The sequence below is a fragment of the Fringilla coelebs genome (assembly GCF_963513975.1).
Source record: "Fringilla coelebs genome assembly, chromosome: 1".
Classification (NCBI taxonomy): Eukaryota; Metazoa; Chordata; class Aves; order Passeriformes; family Fringillidae; genus Fringilla; species Fringilla coelebs.
Genome location: NC_140028.1, coordinates 20850122 through 20877503, shown reverse-complemented (window position 1 = coordinate 20877503; position 27382 = coordinate 20850122). Strand labels below are relative to the sequence as shown.

The window sequence follows — 27382 nt, the reverse complement described above, 5'->3', positions numbered from 1 at the left end:
GATCCAGGTCAGAGTATGCCAATGGAACTTCCACTTTTTGAATTTTTCTCTCCTCTGATTGTTTGATTTGCCACATTTTAAAAACACAAAATGGAAAGTAGTTCCAATAGAACAATTATCACAAAATAATGTACTGTTTTTTAATGTATTAAAGTCTTTTTCATGATGCAGTGCTCTTTAAACACATTATGAATTATTTCTAGCTCATATATTGATCTCAACTTTGTGTGATATTATTATTTGCAGTTCCAGAAATACTAGTACAAGAATGAGAACAAACTATAAACAGTGAAAGAAACAATGTTGTATTTATTTTGATTCCCTATCCTTGCTGTGAGAAATTATTAAGGAGTTTACATTTTCTGTTCTCTATTTAGCATGACTCTTACTTCACCTCAGGTATACAGATTATGCTATTGTCACAGCCTTTGAGTAAGGATTAAATCAGTGTAGTTATTTATTACGTATACATAAAAGATTTTCAATTTTTTATTTAATTAAAAAATAATTTTATTTTAAATCAGTGGAGAAGTCAGTTGAACCTCAAGTTTTATATATTTATTTTTGTCTTATTCTCAGAAAATGCAAGACATTAACAGTGCCCTTAGGAAGCACTTTTTGTTTAAACTGCTATGTTAAAATTTCTAAAATATCCTATTATGAAGGTGAACTCTTCAGTGACATTCATTAATAGCTCAGATTCAAAAATAAATACTTTCTAATTTCAATAGACATCTGGAAAGAGTGATTTCCAACACTGACTTGAATTTTCAAGTATTTACATATTGAAAATAAATGAAACTGGATTTAGTATTACAAATTTTAAATCCCAGTATGAAGACTGTTAAGAAACCTTAAGAATTTCAAGATTATTCAGTTATGACTGATTCTGACATGTAAGTCTGATTCTAAGATAAATATTAAGGTCAAACCTGTTGAAGTTCCCTGTAGAGAAATTTTCAGCGTGACAAGTGTTTTCATCTGACTTGCCTAGCCAAAGGGAATTTCATTGCTTAGTGTGAACATCATGAATTCTGTTACATCAATATCTCTTTTTCCAGTTTAAAAAAATAGTAAAGTGAGCACTTAAATTATCAATAACTTACATTGTTTTGGGCAGTAATTTATAATATAATGAGATACTATGCATGTATTTGCTAAAATTTAAAAGCTTTAGGATTCTCTATTTTCACTGTTTTTCAATTGTACAAATAGTCAGAATAGCTACAAAAATAACCTGTCATAGCCAAACTTCTGTGGTGTTTTTTTCAAGTGTACATGTGTTACCTGGACTACATAAAACCCAAGGAAAAAGCTGAATTCTTCTTTCTATTGCCAGAACATTTAAATAATTTAAAGTAATTTTCATACTGTGAAAATACTTCCTATTTGAAACAGGTAGTAGGAGGAAAGATGACTGAATCAGGTCGACTCTGCGCATTTATCACCAAAGTTAAAAAAGGAAGCTTAGCTGATACAGTGGGGCATCTTAGACCAGGTATGTATCTACTATAGATCTATACTGCTGAGTTTCTTTTCTGAAGGTGATAACAAGTGAGCAAGTTTAATTACATGTGAAATTATTGTGAATAGATGTAATGAAATACTTCAGAATTCAACTTGACACTGTTACTAGTTCTTTTATAAAATATATATTCTCATGTTGTTCAAAAAATATTTTAACATTTTCGCCCATTTTTATATTCAAAGTTATATTCCGTTGATGTCCTCCCCAGTCATTTTGTGGTGTATATTTTTTTTTGAGCAAACCAAGCTATGACAAAGGTATGAGCAGAACCACGTTGCCTAGGAAGCTGCTTCTGTTCCAACATGCAAACCATAGATTGCTACACTGGAGCATGTTCAAGAAATATTAACTGTTAACATAAGAGCTATCTGAACCAAGTTGATGAGATTTGATGTTTTAGTTATGAATTTTCTGAAGAGCATGTTGGGATTTCTGAAAGCCACATCTGCCAAAGCAAGTAAGAGCACCATCTAATTCAGTGAGGGTCCTATTGATTATATTATTGTTTCACAGAACTTTAAATGTTTGAAGCTGAACTGCAGAAAAATTTTAATACTCAGGTTTTTCCTGCATAAGGGCCTCCAAACTTGTTCCATAACACAGATTTCACAATACAAAAAACTGACAGTGGAATGGCTTAAATCGTTATTTTAAGTGCTGTCCCCAGCAAACTTCCTAAGCAGGGTGTTATTACTTACAGGTGATGAAGTATTAGAATGGAATGGAAGGATACTACAAGGAGCCACCTTTGAGGAGGTGTATAATATCATTTTAGAATCCAAACCTGAGCCGCAAGTAGAGCTTGTAGTTTCAAGACCAATAGGGTAAGTAATTTCATGTGTTTTTTATATTAAATATTGTAAAATTGTTCACTTTTTAGGATGGAGTATATCAAACATTCATTAACATTGTAAACAGAAAAATCTTATGCAAAATTCTGTAAACCAAAAGTGGAGCTAGAATGATAGATCATGCCAGTGAGTAAAAAGAGCTGGTGTAAAATCCTGTGTTCTGAGTCTCAGGCATTATCTGCTGTTATGATTAAAAATAGGTTCCCTTCTCAGCTTTTCAGTTGGTGAGCCAGCCTATATTGGCTCTTAAACTGTGGTTATACTTGTTGTTGTAATTCCTGACTGTTGATTTTTATTTCTCCATTTCTATTTTTTATAATACATACATAAAATTATGAGATCGTATTTGGTCTGTGAACTGATGATAAACTCCATTTATTGAGAATCTGCAATGTAGAATTTTGTGTGAAATAGGAGTATGCTAATGAAAAAAATCAGTATGCTTTGGAAAGTCTCAAATCCACATTCACATCACCTTCATCTATGGAACTATTAAATTATTGCATGTTATGCAGTACAGAACACTCCTTAATGAATAGTTAGAATTGTGTAGGACTTTTTCTTTGATGCTGTACATTGCCCATTTTTATTAACCTTCCAAACTACCACTCAATGTGTAAACTTAATTTTTTCTTGCATAGCAGTAGTTGCTTTGTTGTATTGGACTGTGAGTACTTCCTCTTCTTCAACTGTTCTTTTTCTTCCAAGTTCCTACACCCTAAAGGCATATGCATCACATTTTTAATTCTCCACTGGAATGTGGCCATATCTGGACACATCAGGGTTGTGATGGGGGGAATGATTATCACTGAGTTTGAAGATATTTACAGTTATTAAGAATTTTTTCCCCCCCAGAATTTTATGTGATATACAGGACACAACTGGACAGGGTGATAGGTAATATCATCTAGATTCCCTTTTCCCTTTTAGGTTGGACAGATGATTTTTTAAGATCGCTTCCAATCTGGACTGTTTTAGGATTCTATAATTATATTTTAATAAATATATATCCCTTTATTTTGTACAAGATGCACATTAACTTAATGTAAGAAAATGTGACTAAAAATTAAGAAATAATAAAAAAATCTAGAACTATATAATCTGAGAACAGCATTTCAGTGAGGCTGACCATTACGGTTTCAGCTATAACAGGAAATTATTGTGTTGGACACATTAGGAACTTAAGGTGTAGGAACTTAATTTGGTATGACAATTTTAAACAAACTTGATAATAACAAAAAACCAGCTTTATCTTGTCAGTGAGATGAGAGGTTATGTCCTGCATGCATATGGAATTTCAACCCCTTTAGGGTAATGACTGTATCATCTGTCACGCCTTTGCACAACTCGGGAGGTGTGGGTATAACAGTAATGCTAAGGGACAGACTACATTGCTTGTCTCAGAGAAGGAGGTCTCAAATTAATTTCATACAGAAATCTTTCATAGTATCTCTCAAAATGAAATTTATAGCAAAAGTTTCAAAGAACAACTCACATCTTGAAAAAAACATTTTAAAAAATCTTTCTGCGTTCTTTTCATTGTGTAAAATCTCTTGTATTATTTCTTGTGCTTTTATATTTGCTGTCTCTTGTTCAGCTTCCTTATCACCATGACCTCCATTATGTTGCTGTCAATTGAGCAGGTCATCTATAATTCCTTAAACCAAGTGCTGTGGGCTCTCAAGATGCCTTTTTCTGCATAACCACTTACCTCATAGTCTGAAGAACTGATCTAGATCAGTAATAAAAGAGTTGTTCAGTGTGCTTTATTCCCAGTGTCAGTTTGCAGTAGATGTAAAAGAATCTCAGTGATGAATACTTCCTACAAATTGATAGGTTTTAGATTTTGATTAGGTGTGTGTAACTCTTTGGAGTTTGATATTAACAGCATAATGTCAGAAATGTTTTTGATGAGATTAGAGCTGGTGAACTAGAAAGACTATTACTTTTTTCAGTTTAGAAGATTTCAGTTCATAATCAAATGGACAATAAAAATTAATAGGTCATGTTTGTCCGAGGAACCATAACTTCATAGGGTTGTGTTCTGCTCTGAGAAATAAAGCTTCAGTGTATGTACAATATTTAAAAGTTCTTATTTTCTAGATATCAGAAGTGATATTTATTTTATTAGAACTATTGATGCCCAGTTGAAGGGTTTTGCTTTTGCATTTAGCTAAATCCTATTATTCATAAGGAGAATTTCTTTATGGTTTCATGGCAGCACTTTAAATAGTGCAAGAAATCTTCAGTTACCAGCAATTAACTTAGCTGAGAACCTGTTCACATCCTGATATTTTGAGAACAAAACCAAATTCCAGTAAACACAGTTATTTGTTTTTCTCTTTACTATGGGCTGAGTGCTATGAAAACTGAAGATGACAAGCTAAGCTGACAAGGCAGATAAAAATTGAAAGCCATTCTGAAAAAATCCCAACAAAACAAAACGTGCCAGTTTGTCAAGAAATTTATCACTTTTTTTAATCTTAAAATAAAAATTGATGGCCAAATTGCTAATCAGTGTGATCTGGCTGTCCCTTTATGCACAGGAACTCACCTATTTTCTGCCTTCTAATTCTCAGAAACAGATAACTTAAAATGCATGGTTTTTTCATGGTTCCTTCAGTTTTGGATTGGGAAGAAATAATGCACTGTGTTTTAATAATTACTCTATACAACCTGTTTGCAGTGGAACATAACTTACTATGCAAAGAGTCTATGAATTTTACTTCTCCTCCATCTGTTTATCTCTATGAGAGTTCCTTGTAAGAAAAGCCATTCACACTACCATGAAGTACGGGGATCTGTATGCTTTAGAAGTGTAAATGATAATGTTCAAATCTCTCGAGTTTATTTTTTCAGCTATCTATAGAAAACTCCTATTCACTCTGCTCAGAATGATTTATGTATTTTATATATTTTTTTTTCCAAGGTTTTCTTTTCAGACTCATATGGTAGAAGTTTTTTTGTATTTATGAGTTAAACTCAAGAGTGAAGTTCTGAGTCAATTGCTAGGCAAGTATTGGATCCTGTTATAAATTCTCCTTATGTACAAACTTAAATATTTGCTTCTTCAACAGTGCTTGTGAGTTTCTCACAAGTTTTGGGTACTAACAACAGAGGTTATTTTTTTGTCTGTAGTGGGCACTTAGAGCAGTTTCATGCCTTCTGATTTACTTCAATTATTGGATACTGTACATCAACTCACTTGGAAAGATTCCTCAGTCTGCTTAGTAAAGCTGTCTTTCTAGTGACTCTTGAGAACTGTTTGGAAAAGATATACTAGAGGTATTCTGGAAAAGTTTTTCTAAAGAAAAAAGAGAAGTTATTTATGTATCATACTGACTCTTTCATTGTATGAAACAGTAGATATCACTGGAACTTTTTTCATTTCCTTTTCCTTTCCATTTATCTTTGTTGGGGGTTGACCTTGACTGAGCACCAAAGACTTGCTCTCTGCATTTCCCTCCTCAGCAGGACTCGGGGAGGAAATGAGATGAAAAAGTTTATGGGCCACTCAGCAGTTACCATTGTGGGCAAAACAAACTTGAGGAAGATTAATTTGTTAGGAATTTATAAAATAAAAGGATAGTGAGAAACAGAACCAACACTGAAGCTCCCTTAGCCCTACCTCTCTTCTTCCCAGGCTCAAATTCACTCATTTTTTCCCTGTTTTTTCTGCCTCCTTCTCCACCAAGCAGTCCATGGCACAGGGAAAGGGAGTTGCAGCCAGTCCTCCTCCTCAGTCTTCTTCCCTGACCTTGGTGACATTGACAATGACATTTCTCTCATGGCCTTTTTTTATCATTGTTTTCTCTCACAGCTGCTGCACAGCTGTTTTGTCCTTTATTAAATATCTCATCACAGAGGTACCCAAGGAGGCAGCTGGGCCCAGCATGGTGCATCCCCAGCTTCTCCTCCCCATGGCCACCCCTCGGGACTGGCTGTGGCCTTGGAGAAACCAACTGCACTGAAACACACAACAGGATTGTAAATATTGCTTTTGCTGTGACTCAGAACTGAAGCTCTTCATCTTGCTTGGTTTTGCTCAAATAGCTCTGAAACTGTTTATTAGCATATTGATAGTTTTTATTAGCATACAGTAATGCTTGCCCCCCAGAGGAATAATATATTCCTTTACTTGAGGGAATGTGATTGAGTGCTTTAAAATGACGTGGCTCTGCCCACAATTTAATACAGGTGCTGCAACATGTCTTGTATATGAAAGAATGCAATTTTGCCAAATGACCTTATTCATTTTATTTGGTTATGGAAAAGGTAAGATTGATTAAATTTGTAGTTCAAGTTCAGTTAAGAATGTACTGGGATAGCCATGATTGGCAGCCAAGTATGTTTTGGTGAGGGTCCAGTAAATTTAATTAATGTATATTGTCATTGTAAAAGCTACTACTCACAGTTTTAGTCTACCATTAACTCTGAGATTGTTCTTTTATGTACTAAATTACTTTACTTGTGACTGTGCAGCCTGTCTCCTGCTTCCACCAAATCTTTTCTGTAGGATTTAAGTTGACACTGAAATTATTTATACTGGATAACAGATAATCATCCCAGTAGCTGAAGACAGCCAGCAGATCATGCACCATTCCTGAGGCATTCCATGGTGGATTGGGAGGTGTTATAGCGTAACTAAAATTGAAATATGTTTGTTAGATGAAGGATCAGCCTGTCTTAATTTTCCTGATTTCAGGGACATTCCCAGAATACCCGACAGCACACATGCACAGCTGGAGTCCAGTAAGTTTCAATTGTGGGGTAGGAAAATCTTCTCTCTCTTTTATGTAAGCACAAGTAGAATGAAAAATGTCCTCTGCAGTCAGCATAGGTCTTGTCTTTTTGTCTATATTTGTCTCAATATGTCATCTTACTGTATTATCTATCTACTTTTGTTTAATAATAAGCTATCAAAACTCAGGATATTCTGATTTAGGTTCAACATTGGTTATAAACTTAGATGAGGTTTGATTGAAGAAACTATAATTCTAACTAAGGTATAAGAACATTAATAGCAATTTTTAATTTCCTGTTCCCTTGCTTTGCATTTCAATTGCATCTTATAAACTAAAAATGGGAAAGGAATGTTCTTTGTTTACAGCCTGAGTGATAGCTACTTTGAACTCAGAATACCCTTTATTAGAGCCACTCAGTGCTACTTAAATTGACTAAACTCATATTTCATGCAGGGAAGAATAACTTGTTCTTTGGCTTGGATCTGATAAGATGGATTTCAGCCTGGAGTTATTTTTTATCATTGTTTGAGAATGCTTTTATAATAGAAGCCATGAATAAATGAAATGGCATAAACTTGATTATAATAATATGAAAAACTCCTTCAATGTCTTTTTACTCATTGCCCAATTCTTAAAATTAATTTTATGTTTTGTGAGATGTGGATTGTCTTTTGTATTTATAAAGATATTTCACTTTTCCTCTATGTTTTATATGTCAAAACTTGTCCTCTGACCATTTTCAGACCTTGTAGATTTGAAAAAAAATGCACAAAAACATAGCATACATCTTGATATTTTTGTAAAAATCTAATTAAAAATTAGTTGATTGTATGAGATAATAAGTCAGAAGAATGAATTCATTTGACTATGGTAAAGTGTTTATTTTTGGGCCTTCAGCTTATTGACATGATTACAGTCAGAAATATCTGAATAATCTATATTCCATTCTATAAATAAAAGCTCCTGATTGCATCTGATCACCAAAAGATTGAGTATCATCATGCGGTAATTTTAAATGGATTTTAAAAAGTGATGTTTATCACAACTTTACTGCATGTTTGGTTATATTTCTACAATTTCTGTTTAAAGAATGTTGAAATATATGCATAACTGCTACTAGATATAAAATACTTTTGTTTATAATTACAGGTTCTAGTTCATTTGAATCTCAAAAAATGGACCGACCTTCTATTTCAGTGACTTCTCCTATGAGTCCTGGCATGTTAAGAGATGTTCCACAGTTCTTGTCTGGACAACTTTCAGTATGTAAACATTTCATTGATATTAATGTTCTACTTTTTGCAGCATATACAGCTCTTACTGTCGTGCTAGCTACCTTTAACAGAAATTTCTTGTTAAACTAGCTACATTTTTTTTTTTAAATTCTCTACATCTCAGTCTAGGCAGGAACAGAATTTCATAATCATATTCCGTTTTATTAGCTTTTGGAAATTTGGTGTATACATGTATATGTATGTTGTACGCTAGACTGGTAGAGTCAAATTTTCAGAAAGGTCTTATCTTGGCCTCCAGTTATGTTTGTGCTGTTGAGAGTAAACATTTTCTCAACTGTCACACTTGTGTGTAGAGTTGGTAGATTTTATTACCTGTTTGCCTGGATGTTATGACTATTTATTTCTTATGCACTAACTTTCATATATAACTTCCCCAGATATCCCTCTGGTATTTTACTCATGTTGTATTCTTTGTACTGATGTTACTCAGTTTTGTTCTTCACTCTCACTGAGAAGAAAGTTCATTATGTGAAAATTTTCTTTTAAAGGGTACTTTTTGTGTAATAAACTGAAAAGGTTGGGTTTGTGCATCTTTCCATGTTATTTGAAATTCCAAAGTGTGATTTTTTCAAAAGTGCTCAGTTGAGGCCCAACATATTGAAAATGAAAAGGAAAGGCAAATGGAAGGGAAGCAGTGCAAAACTGGTGTTAAAGAAGTTTGGAAATGTCACATTCATGTTACTGACAAGTGTATATGTTGAGTGTACCATAAAAATATACATAAAGTCCAAGCACTGTTCCTAGGTCTCACAGAAATGGTTTATGGTATGGATAGAGGAGACAGAGAATATTTTTGTCTCTTGAGTTGCCATGTTGGCTCCATCTTCCAGTGCATGAGATGTTATTTGTTTGCTCATCAGAAAAACCATTTACAATACATAATTTTCTGTAGTTGTTGTACTTAACTACTTTGAGAGATTCAGTCCTTCGGATGAATGGAAAACTAAAAATCTTGACTGCAGAATGCAGAGTGCTTTGCAAAAGTACAATGACAAGGGAACATAAACTGTCAAAATACACGCACCAAAGTTTCTAAAAACCCTCTTATTTTTACAAGACAGTAAAAATTGTTGATAGGGCAGACAGGGAAGAAAGAAATTCCTTTTTTCTAAACTTCATAAAGGATTAGGCTGTCAAGCAGTTGTGGTACCTAGCTTCCAGCAGGAAATTGAAGAGACAGAGTTAGCTGCTCAGATGACCAGTGCACACACATGATGGAATAATTGTCTAAATAGAAACCACATAGAACTTTCTCAGTTTCTGATCAAAATCATCATGAGTTTAAGATTAGGATTTTTAGTGAAGTCAGTAAGTCTTTTGATTTAGTGGTTTCATAGGATACTGGAGTTTAAGGTATATAATCATAGTATTGGGAAATTTTGAGGTACCTTCTAATTTATTGAGAATAACAGAAATCCAAAGGTTTTATTTCTCAGAATGGCATACAAAATCTAGTGTTTAATTCAAGAAGACATAATTCCTGTTTTTATTTATTTTTGTAGTGTTTCAATATATAAATGCCTATTCTAAAATGTTTTTTCCATTTAAGGAGACCCAATAAAATTATGAGACACCAGAAAATCTTTCTTTTTTTTCCTTATCTACTGTTTGCAATTACATTCAATACTCCCTACTTCATATTATCTCTGTTTCCCTCAGAGAGCAGCTGATATATATCTGAGAACACAAAGCTCCAGCTGGGTGAAACTGAAGTCAGAAATACTCTGTAACTATCTAAAGTTGCAATTGAGACATCTAAAATTAGTAGACAGTTTGAAAGTTTGGATGATTGCACTGTCTGCCCAGCTAATGAAACATTGGAAATAGCTGTATTTCATGTTAATCATGTTAAGGGTACAACCTAGCTCCTGCTGCTGTTGAATCAAGACTTTGGGAGGCAAGAACTAAACTTTTTGCTTTGCTAGCAAAGGTGGCTGTCATAGTGTCTGAAGATGCTCTGGATAGGTGGCAACATGGGATCTAAGTGAGAAAATTGCAATATATAGGCTAATATGCATTTTTAGAAATAGAGGACTTTATGAGAATTGAAATATTCTACAGGAAGAATCTTTTCAAAAAATCACTGTAGTTTCTTTTTGGTCTGATCCCTTAAGATAGTTTGAAAAATTATAAATATTGTGACATCATATTTGGGTTTTTATGTTCTTGAAAATAGTATGATGAATAGTTTTTCCTTCACTTTTTCATATTTGGGTTTATCCTTCTACAATTTTTACAAATTTTGAAACTTTAGAAGAGTTAGTGAAAAAATCCTGTTTGTAAAGTCGGAGATGTTTTGAAAAATTAGAATGGACTATGAAATTTTCTAATTTTGGACCTTTAACAAAGGTGAATTAGTAGGGTAAAACTGAATTTTAAAGTTACAAAAAATATTTTATTTTGAATGCTTCAAAATGGATGTGCTTTGGTATTTTGGTTTTCCATGTCTTAATCAGCTTTTCCTAACAGAAATGTTGATGAATCATATATTCATTCAAAATAGCTGAGTAAAGTAGAAATGAAAAGAAACACTAAATTCTGAATGCAATTGTGAATGTGCTGTTTATGGGGAGTGCCCAGACAGGAGAATAACTACAGGACCCTGGCAATAAATGAGCTGTAAATTATTAAATGAGGATGGTGTTCTTCGTGGAAGTAGTGGGTCAATGATATTCTGAGTGATGGTGGCTGAATTCAGGCAGATGTGATGGATCTGAGGGAACAGATGAAAGGCAAGATTTTGGAAGTGTTTTCTGTATTTTCTGTGCCTTTGAACAGTAGCATGTATCCTGAGGGGTTGCTGTTAGTGCAACTGTGGTTACTGGTATAGGCAGTGAAACACAAAAGTTGTAGGCAGAAATGGAGACACAACAGTTTGGATGAAAGTCTGAAGTATTTGAATGCATACTTGAGTATAGGCTTATTCAGATAGTGCTATAGACCCTTAAAGCATTTTTAAATATAAGTAGGATTTTGGAATCTATTTCTTTATGTTCAGTATGGTTTTGGTTGGTTTAGCTGCAGCAGTGCCACTGTAGTGTTCAGGGATGTCTTCCTCTGTCTGTTCAGGCTGCCACGTTTCCCTCTGCATTGGCATTGCTCTGTGTAAGTGTTTTCTTTGTGGAGGTCACAGTGTCAGTCTGGAGCTGACTAATAGGATTGACCACAAAGAAAACCATCACACATAGACAGGAAATCCTCTCTACATTAATCATTTTTCTGCCCAAGTACATATTTAATTTATGTGCAACTACAGTAAACTATTGTGTGTTATACCTTCTAATATAATTTATCCATGTTATCTGTGTTTTATTTTATAGCACTTTTTATTCATGTTGCTTTTCAGGGGAGTATCTGACTGTTATTGCAATTATAGTTTTTTATATTATTTGCTTTGTCTCATTCTTGTTTCTGTATTTTTTCACTGAGTTGTTTTTCCTTTAATATCATTTTGAAAAAGTCAAAAGTATTCATTGTATGTTGGTGCTCTTAGCTTAACTACTGTATTTTATCTGCATTTTCGATACTGTATGAAAACTATAACTTGAAATTCTTTTCCAATAGTTAGGTTTAGGGAATAATAACATAACTGTAAGACCATGTGAATGGATGCAAGTATAAAATCATAGTATTAAATTTTTGTACTGGTGGAAGTTCTAGCAGAAAAGGGGTGTCATTTATAAAATTAATCTATTTCTCTGTACAGTTGAACCCCAGAACCACTTCAATAGATTTTCCATACATATTCAGTTTATAAAGCAATAAAAATAAAGTTATAGTAATTGTAGTTGTAATATGTGCAACATAATTGAAAGCCTTTATGGTACATTATGAGGGGCCTATATGTCAGCACACTGAGGGGATGAGATCAAGTACAACACATGATACCCCTCCCCTTTCACATCTACTTTTTCCTTTTCTTCCTTCCCTTTGTACCTCTGTAAAATTAAATTGCTGTTGCTCTAACATCAAAACCTGGAAATTTCGAGGTAGTGCACAAAATGTGTTGATTTTCCTCCATTTTCAAGGCAGAATATGACAGGTGAGGACCCTTGGTGCATGGTGGGAGAGATTCTGTCCCTCTTAGGATTGCAATATCCTGTGATAATTTATTTTTTCCTTGTAAAATGGAGCTGGAGCAAGCTGAAGATCTACTTTTATTGTGACTAGGTCACGTTTTTACACCCTTAACACTGGGCTCTGCAGTCCTGCCTGTGCAGAGTGGCAGGTAGAGTGCAGCTGCTGCACCTTGCAGAAGCCAGGGAGCACATCAGACAAAACCCATGATCCAGACTGCCAAGTTTTCTTATGTATCCTCTTTCTTTGATATAAGAACAGATTACTTCACACATTTTATAGAACAGATTTCTTGATCATCTGTGCATGCCAAATAAGCAAGGACAGTGGCAGAAGCATCATCACAGTGCCTATTTCCATGCTTTGAGTGCTTTTCTAAAGGAAGTGAATATTGAGTAGTAGCTTCTTTCTATCATTTTGAATTAGATCAATAATCTCAGGAAAACTGAGCAGAGGTAAAGGAGATTCCAACCTGTAAGATGGCTGTGATTATTGTGACCTACTCCATGCTCCTGTTCTCCCACTCACCAGCCCTCTGAGGTATCAACACATGCTCCTTTTCCTGCCCATGGCCCATCCTCTGCACCAATTCTGTGCCACTCCATTAGCTGTTGCCCTAAGCTGAAGGTGAGGAGTGGTTGCTTGGAATTTGCAGCTAGTTGCTTGGAATTTGCAGCTAGCAACAGGAACCTGTTGCCTGTACTTGATGTAGTCTTGATGTAGCCAGTGGAGGCCACAAGGTTGTATGTGGTCTGAAGTGTTACAGCACAAAAGTATGTCATAAATGCATCTATATATGCAGTTAGTTAAATTTTCTAGATCCCATTTCACGCAAGGATTTTGTGTGTATACCATATGTCATTTCTGTCATGATTGCTAGAGAATTGAAATACATAGATTGAACCTTCCCCCATGTAAAGTTAATATCAGAGACCACTAACTTTCTGTTGTTTTCTAAGTATTTAAGAGAACTTTTCATAACATGACTCTTAAAGTTGCAAAAAAGAGGAAACCTTTTATTTTACTCACTTTCCTAAGTAACCAAAGCTGTCAGTATGTGAATTGTACTTGTTTCTCTCTGAATATGCATGTACAATCTCCCTGAAAGAGATGATCAACCTTACTTTTTCCAACCCCACTTTTAAATCACACTTTGCCTACTTGTTGTTTCTGTTACATGTTATTTCTAAATCTATTGTAAATGTTGTCTATAGACTTGCAAAGAGAAATCCTTGCTCGTGGGGAATCAGTGGCAAAATTCCTGCTGACTTCCCTATGGCAAGAATTTCCACCAAAGGGTTTTGATATGATTTGGTAACAGATTTGCAGATTTTATTTACTCATTGCATTAAAATACTTTTTGTTAGATAAATATGTTGTTGGTGTAAAGCTGTGTTTAAAGTAATAGTTATGTGTCTTTGTTTTTACTTTTGGTCTTTTAGTTTCCAGCGTGTTGTCGTTTTTGGTTTTGTTTTATTGCTTTTTCTTTAATTTTGCTTACCAGAGCCAAAGCCTTAGTAGAAGAACAACGCCTTTTGTTCCTAGGGTTCAGGTAAAGACTTCGTCTGCCTGACAGAAACTAAAGTTGTGGGTTTTTCTTTTGTTTGTTATGGAAAATGCATAGTAGGAAAACGTTACATTATAGTCCGTTTTCCCATATTTTGAGTGTGTTGCTTTAAACCATATTAACAACTTTCATGTCATCTTGTGAGCAGCTTGTAAAATTCTGCATGGGGGTTAAAATATAAAATTAAAATTTAAAGAGACATCTAGTTTTTCTAGTTGCCCAATATTAAACTTATACAAGTTTCATCAGTGATGATGGCTATGCATCCCACATACAAAATTTCTGTATTGTTTAGGCAATAAATAGTTTTGTGCTTGAGTTTCTTATATAAAGATTAATGTCTCTTTAAATAATTCATTATCATTACTTAACACTTTTTTTTTTTTGCATTTTCCACATAATAGTAGCGCCTTAAGTAGAAGACGGGCAAAAAATTTGTACCTTGTTTAAATAAACATATTTCTTGTTCATGGAACTTGGTTCTTGCATTTTTAAGTACATCAATATAGCCAAAACTTTACTTGAATAAAAAATTAATTCTCCCATTTCTTACTGAATTTATTTAGCTTTGATATTATCTTTAGGTACAAGTTGTTTGCCTTTTTTTTTCATTAGGAAGCTTCTAAGGTACGATAGATTTATGCAAAAATAGGTTTTACTAATATTTTACAATGCTTATCTTGCTTTGCTGCATGTTTTTCATTTTTTTTTAACCAGAATATTATCTGATTTTCTTACAAAATACCTTTATGGAGATGTTTGTTAATCTTTTGTGTGGCAACTTTATAAATGTTTTTCTTTGATTAATTGACCAAAATGTAAAGGATGATCTAAGTGATCAGAAAGAGATGACTGAATTTCATTATGAAATGGAATAGAGATCTCATATATATATATATATATATATATATATATATATTTCTAACGGTATTCTAAATAAGACTGTAATTAAGACATCAAATATGACTCATATTTGATTTTTTCACAATGCAGTATTCTCAAAAGTATTGCTTACAACTGCCTAAATATAAATTCAAAATTAAGAACTTCTAAAGAAAAAAGATATTATAAAATAATGCCTTGATTGCATGATTTAAATCTAATATATAATGTGCTATTGACATAAAATGGCTTTGTATGACAAATTTAAAACATCCTTTAGCATGATTAAGAAAGTTGGATTCTGTTCATGATAATGAAATCAGAGAGGTACAATTACAAGATGTTAAGTAATTCATAGAGGTAAATATTATATATGTTTTAAATATTTATTTTCTTTTTATATATGTGCTAAATAAATTTAAAATTATATGACAGTTGATTGTTCAGTTTAAAAAGGAAATCTCTGCCTGAAACTTGCATGTTTAATGAAATACTGTAAGGTAGAAATAACATGTAGTAGTTTTTTATTTTAATTCCATTATACGAAATAAAGACATAGACATAAAAATTTTCTGTTCTACTTAGACTAATATCCTCTAATAAAACAAAAAAATACTTTGCTCAAATGATTATGGTTGCTGAGAAAAGAAAAGAAGTATCATGTTTGCTAGAAAATATCTAACAAGAGGTGAAAATGTTTAAGGCTTACTTGCTCACCCTTTGGATGCATTATTTTGTATATTGTAGGTAAGAGTTGTCCTTAACCTGTTTTGTCTACACAATCAGTGCCTGTGGAGTCCTTGGGGACCTGTCTAACAGTTTTTTTTGCAGAGCCTAATAGCAGTCCAGGTTAAACATAAGGGTTTTGACAAGAGTTCTTGAAGAACTCAAACTTATGACCTTGGCAAAATCTTTACAACTACTCTGAAACAAAACGTCATCCATCTGCCCACTTCTAGTGGTGCTAGTAGAGAGTATAAAAAGATTAATGTTAGATATAGTTACCATGCAAGCTGCTGAAAGTACAGGAATTCTCCAGTGGTCTTCAAACAAGGGTACTAGGATCAGTCCAGCAGCAGTGCAGAACTCTGGCTACTTTTTGGCATGACAAATTCACTAAATCAGAGCTCTGAGCTGCTGTTTACAGTTGTCAGGAATTATACATTTCATTGTGGGCTGAGGTACAGCTGTGTCTGTAGAACTCCTTACGAGAATGAGAATCTCCAAACATTCTGTTTATACTTATTTGTTTCATCGCTCTCAACAGGAAACCTGTATCTTTATTCTTGCATCTTCTTTACTTGTTAGTCTGAAACTGATCCTTTCTGGCAAAAGCTCCTCTTCCACACTTCCCTCCATGACATTCCATTCGTCTTCTAGCTCACTGGATGATTTCATAGAGTCATCATTATTTCACTGGGAAGAAAAACATTCAGTTTCTTTCCTATCAAATGCCCACTGAGATTTTACTGATTTTACAGTACTTGTAAAAGTGCTTCTTTATTTCCTGAACTTTTAGATTCAGTTTGGCATACTGAATTGTTTGGTAATTTTCAAACTTGCAGAGTGATGCCTTATGAATCTTTGTAGGGAAAAATCTGTTCTTAAAATTGTGTTTTCTATGCAGTATCTCTTGTTTACTTAGCAAAGCATTCTTTTGAGCCAGAGTTGCCTCTGGGTTTTTCTAACTTCAAAAATTTCAGCCATCCTTTTGCCTTTACTATGGAACATCAATACATTTGATCATGTATAAAAATATGTAAAAGGTAAAACCACTAAAAAAGACATTTAAGAAAGAAACATAGATTAGGGCAGCCTATATACTTCTATTATTTCCTGGCCTTTATATCCTACAAGCTTTTCCATTTGAGAGCCTTTTCTTGTAGCTGTTCAAGCGTATTAGACAGCAGCTGAAGCAGAAAGCAATAGTAGTTTGATTTAGCAACCCTCAGTGCTCAGGATTTTTTAGAGGTGTGTTTAACAGCATTCAAAACTGACCTCAGCTATGCTAAAGACATCACCACCTCAGGGCAGTTTCAGCATCTACATAAGCTCAAGTCCAATAAAAAGATTACTGCAAGTATTTTTAAAAATAAACTGAGATTTTTTTTTTCAAACAACAGATCCCACTGGTATATCTTTGCTTTCAGAATATTGGGAGAAAGAAAAGTAGTATATAATTTTAAAATAATAATAAACATAACAAACATCTATATAGGTTACATGAAAAATTATAATGAGCAACAGAAAAAAAAAAGCCTGGCCAGCTGTCTCTAAAAGCCAGTTATGTTTGAGTAGGTTGTGGTGGTAAAAATCAGCTGTAGGGCAGATGGTCTCTCCCAGTGGCACAAGTTTTATCTCTTTTCATGAGATTCGTGAAGTAACCCTTATATAATAAAGACATAACTGTAGCACAGGATTTAAAATTTCAGATATTCTCTGTTTATAAATCTAAATTGTGCCTGAAGATATGTTTTGCCTGCATGTCCTGTGTATAAAACTACATTAGAATTGCACAGTTGAGCGCACAGTCAAACATTCATGAGACAGGAGTATAGGAAGTGCAACAACAATGTTATCTAGAATTTCTTAACTGATATCCTTATCAGGAGGAATAAGAGTAGGGGTTCTTATACATGATTACTTCTTTTCTAAACTCTGACCTCAGTCAGTGCTCTAAAATTTTTAGTGAAGATGAGATCTAATAGAAAAAGATGAAATCTAGTAAGCTGAATTTAATTTATATCCTTAATTTCTATAACTTACACTAACTTCAAATACATTTGAGGTGTCTTGAGGAAGAGCTTTCACTTGTACAGTTGAAGGAAAGACCCAAGTACCTCAATACCTGCAGTGAGTGATTAACCCAAATAAAAGACACCTGAGCCCATTAACTCTATTTGAAACTAAGGCTGCTCCAGAGGGTGAGTTTATTCTCCAGAGGAGGCACCTTCTATTGAGGCTACAGAGGACCAGTCTTACCTGTCATTCTGTGAACCAGGAATGCTAGCTAGATATACTAGATATCTGAATCCTCACTTCTCAGAATGCACCACCAGCAGTCAGCTTTTATATGCTGTTTGTATAGGAAGCTTAGTCCAGAAATAGGACATATGCTGGTTAAATATTGTTTAGACTGAAGAGGTTGAACCTGTGTATCAAAATAGTGCCTTTATCATCAAGCTCTTCCACATCCCATTCTTCTCTGGAGTACAAAGTCCCACCTGAAGCTGAGATACACTTTGGCTGGGAATAGGAGTGTGTGGTGTTATCAAAGCATGCTTCAGTTTAGCACAGCAGGTTCCAGACCTGATACCCTACATGAGTATTGCTCCTGTATTAGACCACTACTGGTTAAAAACCAGAAAGAGTAAAACTGGGGTCAGACCCACATCTCTGTTCCCTTCAACCCTCTGAGTGCAGAAGAGTTCCTCTTTCTTGCTCTCTGTGGAAGTTATTCCTACCTGGCAGCCTGTCTGCAGCAGATGTACCCCTCTGTGAATAACAGAGTATCTCACTATCAGGATGCAGTGAATTTAGATGCCCGTTTGCCTGAATGTAGGTCACAGCAGAAGCTTAATAAAGCATTAGGTGCATGTCTGGCTGCTGAAGGAGCCCAGGGATGGAAAGCATATGAGCATGTGTGTGGCTAATTGGTCTCCAGGACTTTAGTGCAAAGTGGGGAAGTATTCAGGTTGCACCACTAAGTGAATCTTAGGTGCCTACATCCTAAGTTATCTAGACAGAAAAAATCCCATTCAAGAAGGTTTTGTTCAGGTATTCATCTCCACATTAGCATCAGCCAGCATGATATTTTATATAGCATATTTTATGTGTCGTTAGTTTAGCTTTCCCTTCCCTTCATTTAGATCAGGATTGCTTTGTTGAAGTTTCTTAGGTGTTCTAAACTTATAAAAGTGTGTGTGTGTGTGTGTGTGTGCATGTGTAAAAAATCTTGCTAGATTTTTGTTCATCCCAGTTTCTCTTTCAACACATTTTGTGCCAGTTAGCATGGCTAGTTATTTTGTCACCTCATAGCATTTCTCTCCATTCTACTTTTGCCCTTCTGTTAATCTCTGGTCCCTGACATTAGTGGTTCCAGCCTTCCCATGTTTCACCAAGAAGTATCCTGTGTATTTTACTTACACTGTAATTATAAAACAGCTTTTTATTTGTCCCTTCTTCCTTCTTCTAATCCCATAAGAATGCAATCCCATTCTCCCCTCTATGGGCTTCTCTGACCATTCTCTCACAGTTTCTTCCCTTCTTCTCCTTGCATCCTGGACAAACGACTGCTTGGGTTACAAGTACCTGTGCTGTGTATTGGAGTGCTAGCAGGGTGAATACAGGAGAGAGAGAGGGGGAGAGAGAGCTTTCTGGTCTTAATTCTGGCTCCTGGCCTTTCCTGTAACAAGGCAAATTAAAGAGTATTACAGGGAAAATATGCCCATTAAGTTCAAGTTTTTCCAATTTTTTTTATTTCAGAACATCAAAGGAAACGTAGAAGATAAAAATCAATGCAAATTTTGAGTTCTTGTTCCAAACTACAGATGTTAAAGCATCTCAATGAAGTGGTGTCAGATGATTTCAGTTTCTGCTTAAGTAATTCTCTAAATATTTTGACTGAAGTTTTCATGTAAAAATTCAGTCTGAAACAAATATTTTTAGCTTACATATGAACACATAATTCTGGTTGTATTTTTGGTGCCTATATCTAGATGATTTCACGTTCATCAGTTTGTAATAGTATCTGTATCACAAATATATTTCATTCTCCTTAAGCAAGCATAATTTTCCACAAAAAGCGAGTGAAGAAGATTGTCTTCAGTGCTATTTCCCTTGAGATGTGGGACTAGCCATGTCTATCTTTTGCTTCAGGACTTTCAAGGAAACCTGCAGGTGGATGCATTTAGTGTCAAGGAACATTTAAGTTGACTTGCACTTCAGAGGTCATTAAAGGTGTACTGTTGGTACAAAGCTTTCTGCTTTTGATCTGTAGCTGGATAGAGATAGCTAGAAGTCCAGATAATTCTCAGTGTGGAAAAAATACTGTGAAAGCCACTGGCTTGCAAGAATGTAGGAACATCTAAAATTCACACTGAGATGAGTAGCCACAGGGCCCTTTAACTATTAGTACCAGAAACCTTTAAAGTCTATAGCAGGGCCAACCACAGGGTAATGGAGGACAGACATCCTATTTTTAATATCCATTCAAATGGTTAATGTCTGCAGGAATTGCAAGATCTGAAGCAGTGAAGGAAGAAGTACACTGCCACCAATAATTGAGTTGGCGTGTCTTAGTGTAATCTCACTTAGTGAAGTATTAGGAGTGGCAGAGAGCTAAATCAGCCTCTTCTTTATGGGTTAAAAGTCTTGAGAATTACCTCAAGACCTTTTTTTAGGAGACTGAAATGTTGAAGATGAGGAGCTATGATAGCAGAAAAAAAGTGTGTCTCTGAAATTAAGTGAGATGGTTTCCACAGAAAGTGCACCTTCCCCTCTTTATGTCTACCTCGGCTAGGGTATATTCATGCCTAAAGGTGTATTGCCTGGTTAGGTGTGCAGCTGGGCATTATCCTCTCTGAGTCCCTTAAGTTCAGGCAGGGTCACTGTTTTCTTTCAACGTCCTGGTTTGTCCCGTCTGAGGCAAAGTCCTCATGAGGAGAGGCTCCTCAGTGAGCTGTAGCTAGTGACACTGCAGTGCTACCACCATGCAGTGGCTCCCTGGCCATTTGGAAGGCTTTGTTTTGCCCTAACTGCACCATTTCCCCCTTCTGCAGTGACTGCTCTGAAGTAGTTATATCTCCTTCTTGGTGTACTTGCAGTCACAGAATTCAAACTGAAACAGCTAAATAGCAGCTTGTAATGACTGTAGTAAAAAAGGATAGCAAATCAAGCCTTAGACTGGTTAATAACAGTTCCTATAAATGAATAATAGTGGTTTTCACCTTGTTACTGAGTTGGACTATGGAGAAGGTTGGATTACTGAGCCTTCCTCTCAGTATTTATGGAGGACTTATATGATTTCAGAATAAGTGTATATATGTTGAAAAATATTAAGTGATATGAAATATTTACGGGTTTATCCCATAGTCTCTTTAGCACAACAGCAGACGAAAAGTTATTAATTCATTGTGCATAAACTCCTCAGAGATGTGTGTGTGTGAATACCATACACTAGTAATGCAAGTAATATAATACAAGGGAGAATAATCCTAACCACAGCACCATGTGAAAAATAATTAGTGTGAAGTAAGGTACTTATAGTACAGGGTTTTAAAAAAAGAGTAACTCCTGGTATATACTGAAGCTATTACAATATTAACCCATTTTTATTCTTTGTTATAAATGGAAAGTAGAATGTAATATTTTCTGTTTAAGTAACCAATATAAATAGAAGCTCATGAGCAAAATTATTTTTAAGGATTAATATACAACTTCATTGTAGAAATGAGTTCACTAATTAATATTTTCTTCCTACAGATAAAACTGTGGTATGACAAGGTTGGTCATCAGTTAATAGTGACCATACTGGGAGCAAAGGATCTTCCTTCAAGGGAAGATGGGAGGCCAAGGAATCCTTATGTTAAAATTTACTTTCTTCCAGACAGAAGGTAGGGTGAACGCAAAGACAAGGAATATTTGAATTAGTCTGATACTCATGCACAGCTGAGTTTATCAGCCATACTTACATGCAAAAAGGCTTGCAGTGTTGAGGTCTTGTGTTGAACCTGGTATGTAGCAGCAAAGTGTCTCTGAACACTAAGCACAAACTTGCTTTCCCTGGTTATATGATAAAATACTGAATGGAAAAGGAAAGGAAAGGTAAACATATGTCTTTGCATGGGGATTTGTTATTTGCAAAGAATGTTATTAGTGTATTATAATGCCTTTATTTCCTACGCCAGTTATTCTTCTCTAGAGCCAAGATGATTCTACACGGTTGGGTTCATAAATTTCTGGACTGATGAGTTCAGCAGTTTGGTTTGCCCCACCTTTATACAATAAAGCAGTAACAGGTTTGGCATCTGAAATCCACAGATTTTTGTTCACAGTATAAGTGAGTTAAGGTTGAAGAGGACTCAGCTGAGAATTCCCATTTGTACTTTGAAAACTTTCCCTAGAGCCCAGGACTCATGTTAATCTGGATGGTATCATATAAGCACTTAGGAAAAATTTAACTGTGGTAGGACCCCTATTCCTGAAAAACTCCTTCACTTCTTAGTCCACGATTTTCTGTGTTTCAATTTAGGTGTTGGGAAGAACAGCAGAAGACATAGTGTGTTTTCTAGTTTACTTTTTAAATTGATGTTTCCTCAGACTGTGTCAGTAGGGGAACATGTTTGCCTTTATTTTATAATGTACCAACCACCTAATTCAAAGCTTTAATGTAACTCAGAATAATAGATGGATTATAATTATAGTGGATTGCTGAATCTGTAGAACAGAATGCAATTTGTATTTTTACTTCCTTTGCTTTTCCAAAAATCTAAACTGGGAAGATGCTAGCTATCTCCATTACCATTTGACATCAGCAGGAATTAAAGCTATTTAGTCTTTTGGAAGACTTTCCAAGTTGCTTTTCCACTTTCATTGTATACCATATGTTGACAAGCGAATTTTCAGTGACTACCTCATTTGCTGTGTCATTGATGATTAAAAGGTTTTGGATGGATTTTCTCAGTCTCACCAGCATTTGAACAGTTGGTTTAGATCCCTGGTTTATTCAAACTGCTGTAGTGTGTTTGTATCTGCTGAAGCTGGGCTAAACTGAGAATCAGGTCTGCTTCATTTATCTTACCTGCTTTTTCAATAGTAATGAGTAATTAACAGCCTAACGAAAATGTGATCACAATGTTTTACAATGTAAATTGTTATAACTAACAATATATTGGCATTAAATTTTTTTAATCTATATTTTTTCCCATTTATGAGAAGTATTCAGAACTTTTCTTTAGTTATTTTATGGTTTATGATCAGCAATTTGTCTTATAGAATTGTGGGTTTTTTTCTGATGTGGAAATTAATTTTTCTTTCCTTAGATTTAAAAGCTAAGTAAGCAACAGTATATTTCTTGTGTAGTAGAAAGAAACATGCTGGAGGTAAAATACACTTAAGTACGTCAAGCATTTAATTAGAGGAAGATGCTGAATTCTCTTTGAATTAAGAAATTTAATTGAAAAATGTTGTACAATGTAACTTAGTTCAGTTCACAAGGGTAAACAAACCTTTAGTATGCTATAAATAATTTATGGTTTTTTAACAGTGTGTCTAAAAATAATATTACTTTGGTAATTTTTTGATCCAACTTCCAAGTAACAGTTCAGAAATACAATGACTTTATTACAATTGCAAGTATTAATGAATGGACTGCATCTGCATTTCCTCTTAAAAAATCCTTATAAATTAGTATGGCAGCTGCATTATGCTGCAAATCAGCAGGTTTAGAATAAGCATTGTTATGAGGACTCTTGTCAGTATTCTCAGTAGGAGCAGTGTGGGTGTTTTCCAGCGAAAATTGTTTCAATCAGAAAATATTAATTCTTTCAAGTGGAAATCTTCTGCAAAAACATTGCTTTCAACAACACCCTGGAGCCAGAGCCAAGGCTGCCAGGGTAGCCTTGCCTGGAGACCTCACCTCGCAGTAGAGATCCATCTTCACCCTTCAGGGTGATTCACTGGAGTGACCAAAGGATTTGGGAAGCTGTTTTGAGAACGCTGTTTGTTCCAGTATTGCTGAAAAAGAACATGAACCTCGTTTTTGGGGCTTCTGGTTTCCCAGGTGGATAAGGAGCCCTTAGCAGGAAAACACTGCACTGCCCCCAGCTCCCTGACCATTCCTTCATGTGGGCCAGCTGCTCCTTCCTGCTCTGCAGTTGGAGGGAGCCACTGTAGGTCTGGAACTTGAGTGAACCAGCTGGCTCATGTTTTGAAATGCAGGTGTTTGCTGTGCCCAGTGTTGTCTGTCGAGATGCTCTACTGTCACTCTGTGCCTTGTGGAAATCCCATTTATGGAAGTACATTTTACTTTATAAAATGTAGTTTCCAAAATAAAAGAGAATACACACAAAATCATATTAAAACATTTGTGGGTTTTGGAAAATGGCTTAAAATTGGAATTGGCACATGAACATGAAATCACCTAACCTGAGTTTTTAATATGAGCTTATGAATTATCCTCAATATGTGCACTGACCATTGTAATAAAGGAAAATTCGTGATGTAGATTATAGTACCCCTGATCCTACAAACTGAACTGCTGATTTAAGGTTTCCTATTTTCCATTATATACTTAATGCAGTTTAATGGTGTTTTGAACATATTTAATATTTAACTGTTTTTTTCAGTGATAAAAATAAAAGAAGAACAAAAACAGTAAAGAAAACATTGGAGCCTAAGTGGAATCAGACATTTATTTATTCTCCAGTTCATCGGAGAGAGTTTAGAGAACGAATGTTAGAAATCACTCTTTGGGACCAAGCACGAGTTCGAGAGGAAGAAAGTGAATTTTTAGGAGAGGTATACAAGTATTGGTAGTTGCTATAGAAATACAGTTGCTCTCTCATACTCATGTATAGATACTTATTTTCAAAAAAATTACTAACTGTGCAAAGCAAAGCTGGTCTTGTTTTATTTTTTCTTTCACTTAGTAGTAAATGAACAGTGATCTCACACATATCACATAATCCTGATATGAGATTCTTTCTGTGTTTTTTCTGTTTTAATAACAGCATGAATGTGGTTTCTCAATTTCTAATTGTTCATTGAAATCCAAATTATCCATAGTCATATTTTACTAAAACTTTGGAATGTTGCTTGTTTACTTATTTGAAAGCTGTAAAGGCTCTCATAAGGTAATAAAGGTTTTGTGAATGATTTTTTTGGTGAATGATTTATATTATATTGGTATAGTTTTACTATTTATTTATATTATTTATTTATTTATATATTATATTGGTATAGTTTTCTAAAAGGCACAGAAGATTCTTTCATATTAAAGCAAGGTTTTATATAACTTCAGACAAAGTCCTTAGCAGTAAGAGAATAACAGAATGAAATTTATAAGTATATCTATTTTAAAATATTCTGTCATGCAATGCTTTCCTACTTTTAACCATTCTTTCTTTTTTAGATTCTTATTGAGTTAGAGACAGCATTGCTGGATGATGAACCCCACTGGTACAAACTTCAAACACATGATGTCTCTTCATTGCCACTTCCCCATCCCTCACCATATTTGCCACGCAGACAGCTCCACGGCGAGAGTCCCACACGGAGGTTACAAAGTAGGTTATTATTAGTTTTTCACACTGGGTGTAGTTCATTTGAATTAATGCATAATAAAATCTATTAAATTCTTGCAAGTGGAAAGCTGACAGAATTTTTATGTTAATTTGTAGCTGTTATGAATTAGATCATTGTGGTTACTGATGAGAATCTGACATGCTACTAATGGTATCAACTACTGTGCATTGCACCATTTTTTTCTTATAAGACAACTCAGTTCATATCCTCAGCTTGAGTAAATTATCTTGGTTTTTGCAATGTTCTTCTTTTTACCATGAAGCTCTTTCTTTTGTAATATGTTCATAATTTCATTGTTTAAGCAAAAGTAGATTTGCAGGACCTCTCTCTTTAACTCATACTTCTTAAAGTAACCTGTATATAACATCATATGTAGATAAATTAATACCATGGCCTGTTGCCTTGCTTTGATATTATTTTATGTGCTTAGATTCACAAATGGAATTTCTTTAAAAATTCTACTTTGTAGAGTTTTTTATACTTGGTCCGTAGTAGTCATCAGTAGATATTTTGTAACTAGAGTATATAAAATATGGCAGTAAAAATAGATACATAAGAACAAGATGGTAAAGGGGAAAAATCTGCTTCTTCAATACTTCATGATTTCTCCAGTTTAACTGTTCAATACTGCCAGTGATTTAAAGCTCTTCTTCACTGAATAAACTTTATAAATCCCAGTTGGCAGTTATTTTAAAAAACCCAACAAACCAAATGAACCAACCAAATTAATAAAACTCCCAGAACCCGAAAGATCACCACCACCACAAAAACCCAAAAAAACCCAAAACCAAAACCCCAAAGCAAACAACAAAATCCCTAACAACACAACAACAACCCAAATCCAATTTCTTAAGATTTACTTGGAGTTTCTTTGAGTCATTTTATGTGAGTTGTGTGCAGGTTTCACACAAACTCGCAGAAACTTATGTGTGTAGTCATGAAAACTTGCTTGGATATTTCATATGTGCTATGTAGAGTCTTTATTACATAACTCATTGTATACCAGCATTTAAAGCAGTTGATCTGTTTTGCTTCTGTGCACTTGATGGTGAGAAGGATTAAAATGCTCCATATCATAATACTCTGAGATAGACACACTGTCAGAGACTTACACAGCCTAACCTTGAAGTTGTAAGATTATACTTGTCCCCAAAAGGATGAAAGAAGTGATAGTTACAAAGAAAGGAGTTCTATTGCAATTCAATCCTCTAAAAAAGTCTTCTCATATGCCATGACTGTAACTTAACTGAAGCTTTTAAATTATACTTATACGGTCTATGCCATCTTTTAACACATTTTAAGAAGTTTCCATCTATTACAACTATTTTTAGAGATCAGTTGGGCTCTTTGTACATAAAGTTAGTGAAATTCTGTTTTTCAGGAAATATTCAGTCCTGCAAACAAACGCTGTTTGTCTATCAGAATTTCTGTCTGTGCAATAAATAACTGCCACTAAGAATGAATTAATGATTTTTTTAAACAAATTTTAGTGGTGTTTGAGTAAATATCAGTTGGATGATATTGACTCAAAATTTGAAAGACCTTTAGGTTTTTTTATATAGTAATACCACTATGTAGTAATGAAAAAATAACTAATAAATATGAATACTCATAATATGCTCAACTGAACAATTATACATACTTGTCTGTAAATATAGAGGAAAAGACTTAGAAAAACATCTGTTTTGGTGAAATACTAAGATTTGGTATAGAAGTCTTACTTTTCAATGAAGATGGTTTAGCCTGACTGTTCCCAGAGCATTAGTTTTTCAGTCTCTGGTTCTAAAAACTTCAATCAAATAACCAATTTCAGATGTTCACTATTATTCCTGGAGAATTCACTTGTTCCTACACTAAATTATGCTATTTCCTTTTGTACAGAGATAGGGACCCAATAAAAAAGTATTTTCTCTAGTGGATTTTCTCTAGGAATATATTGATGTCTTGAATCTTGTGTATCATAAATAATTTTCAGTTTAAACAGATAGTTTTAAATGTACAGAACAAGATATCCTGGAATTAAAATCCTTGCTTTCTGGGTCTGAAAAACGATACAACTGAAATTTTAGCGTCTAATCAGAGCTCAGCTCTGGCAGCAGAATCCATTTAGTAATAAATGCAATTTTTCTTTT

The 27382-nt window shown here is 34.5% G+C and overlaps 1 protein-coding gene across 18 annotated transcripts in view; it reads left to right on the top strand.

Annotated features, from left to right (window-relative positions):
* RIMS2 (regulating synaptic membrane exocytosis 2) overlaps positions 1–27382 on the top strand; it is a gene marked incomplete at both ends in the record, with an annotated part of 444787 nt that overhangs the window by 236220 nt on the left and 181185 nt on the right. For 13 of the 18 annotated variants that reach the window (XM_084219774.1, XM_084219771.1, XM_084219776.1 and 10 more), the window contains 7 exons: positions 1403–1498; positions 2229–2352; positions 7085–7131; positions 8274–8386; positions 21429–21559; positions 24293–24464; positions 25078–25231. In XM_084219774.1, the coding sequence (XP_084075900.1) occupies positions 1403–1498; positions 2229–2352; positions 7085–7131; positions 8274–8386; positions 21429–21559; positions 24293–24464; positions 25078–25231 (837 nt within the window). Of the gene's footprint in view, positions 1–1402; positions 1499–2228; positions 2353–7084; positions 7132–8273; positions 8387–14000; positions 14049–21428; positions 21560–24292; positions 24465–25077; positions 25232–27382 lie in introns of all 18 variants that reach the window. The other 5 variants (XM_084219772.1, XM_084219769.1, XM_084219759.1 and 2 more) reach the window with 1 other exon arrangement.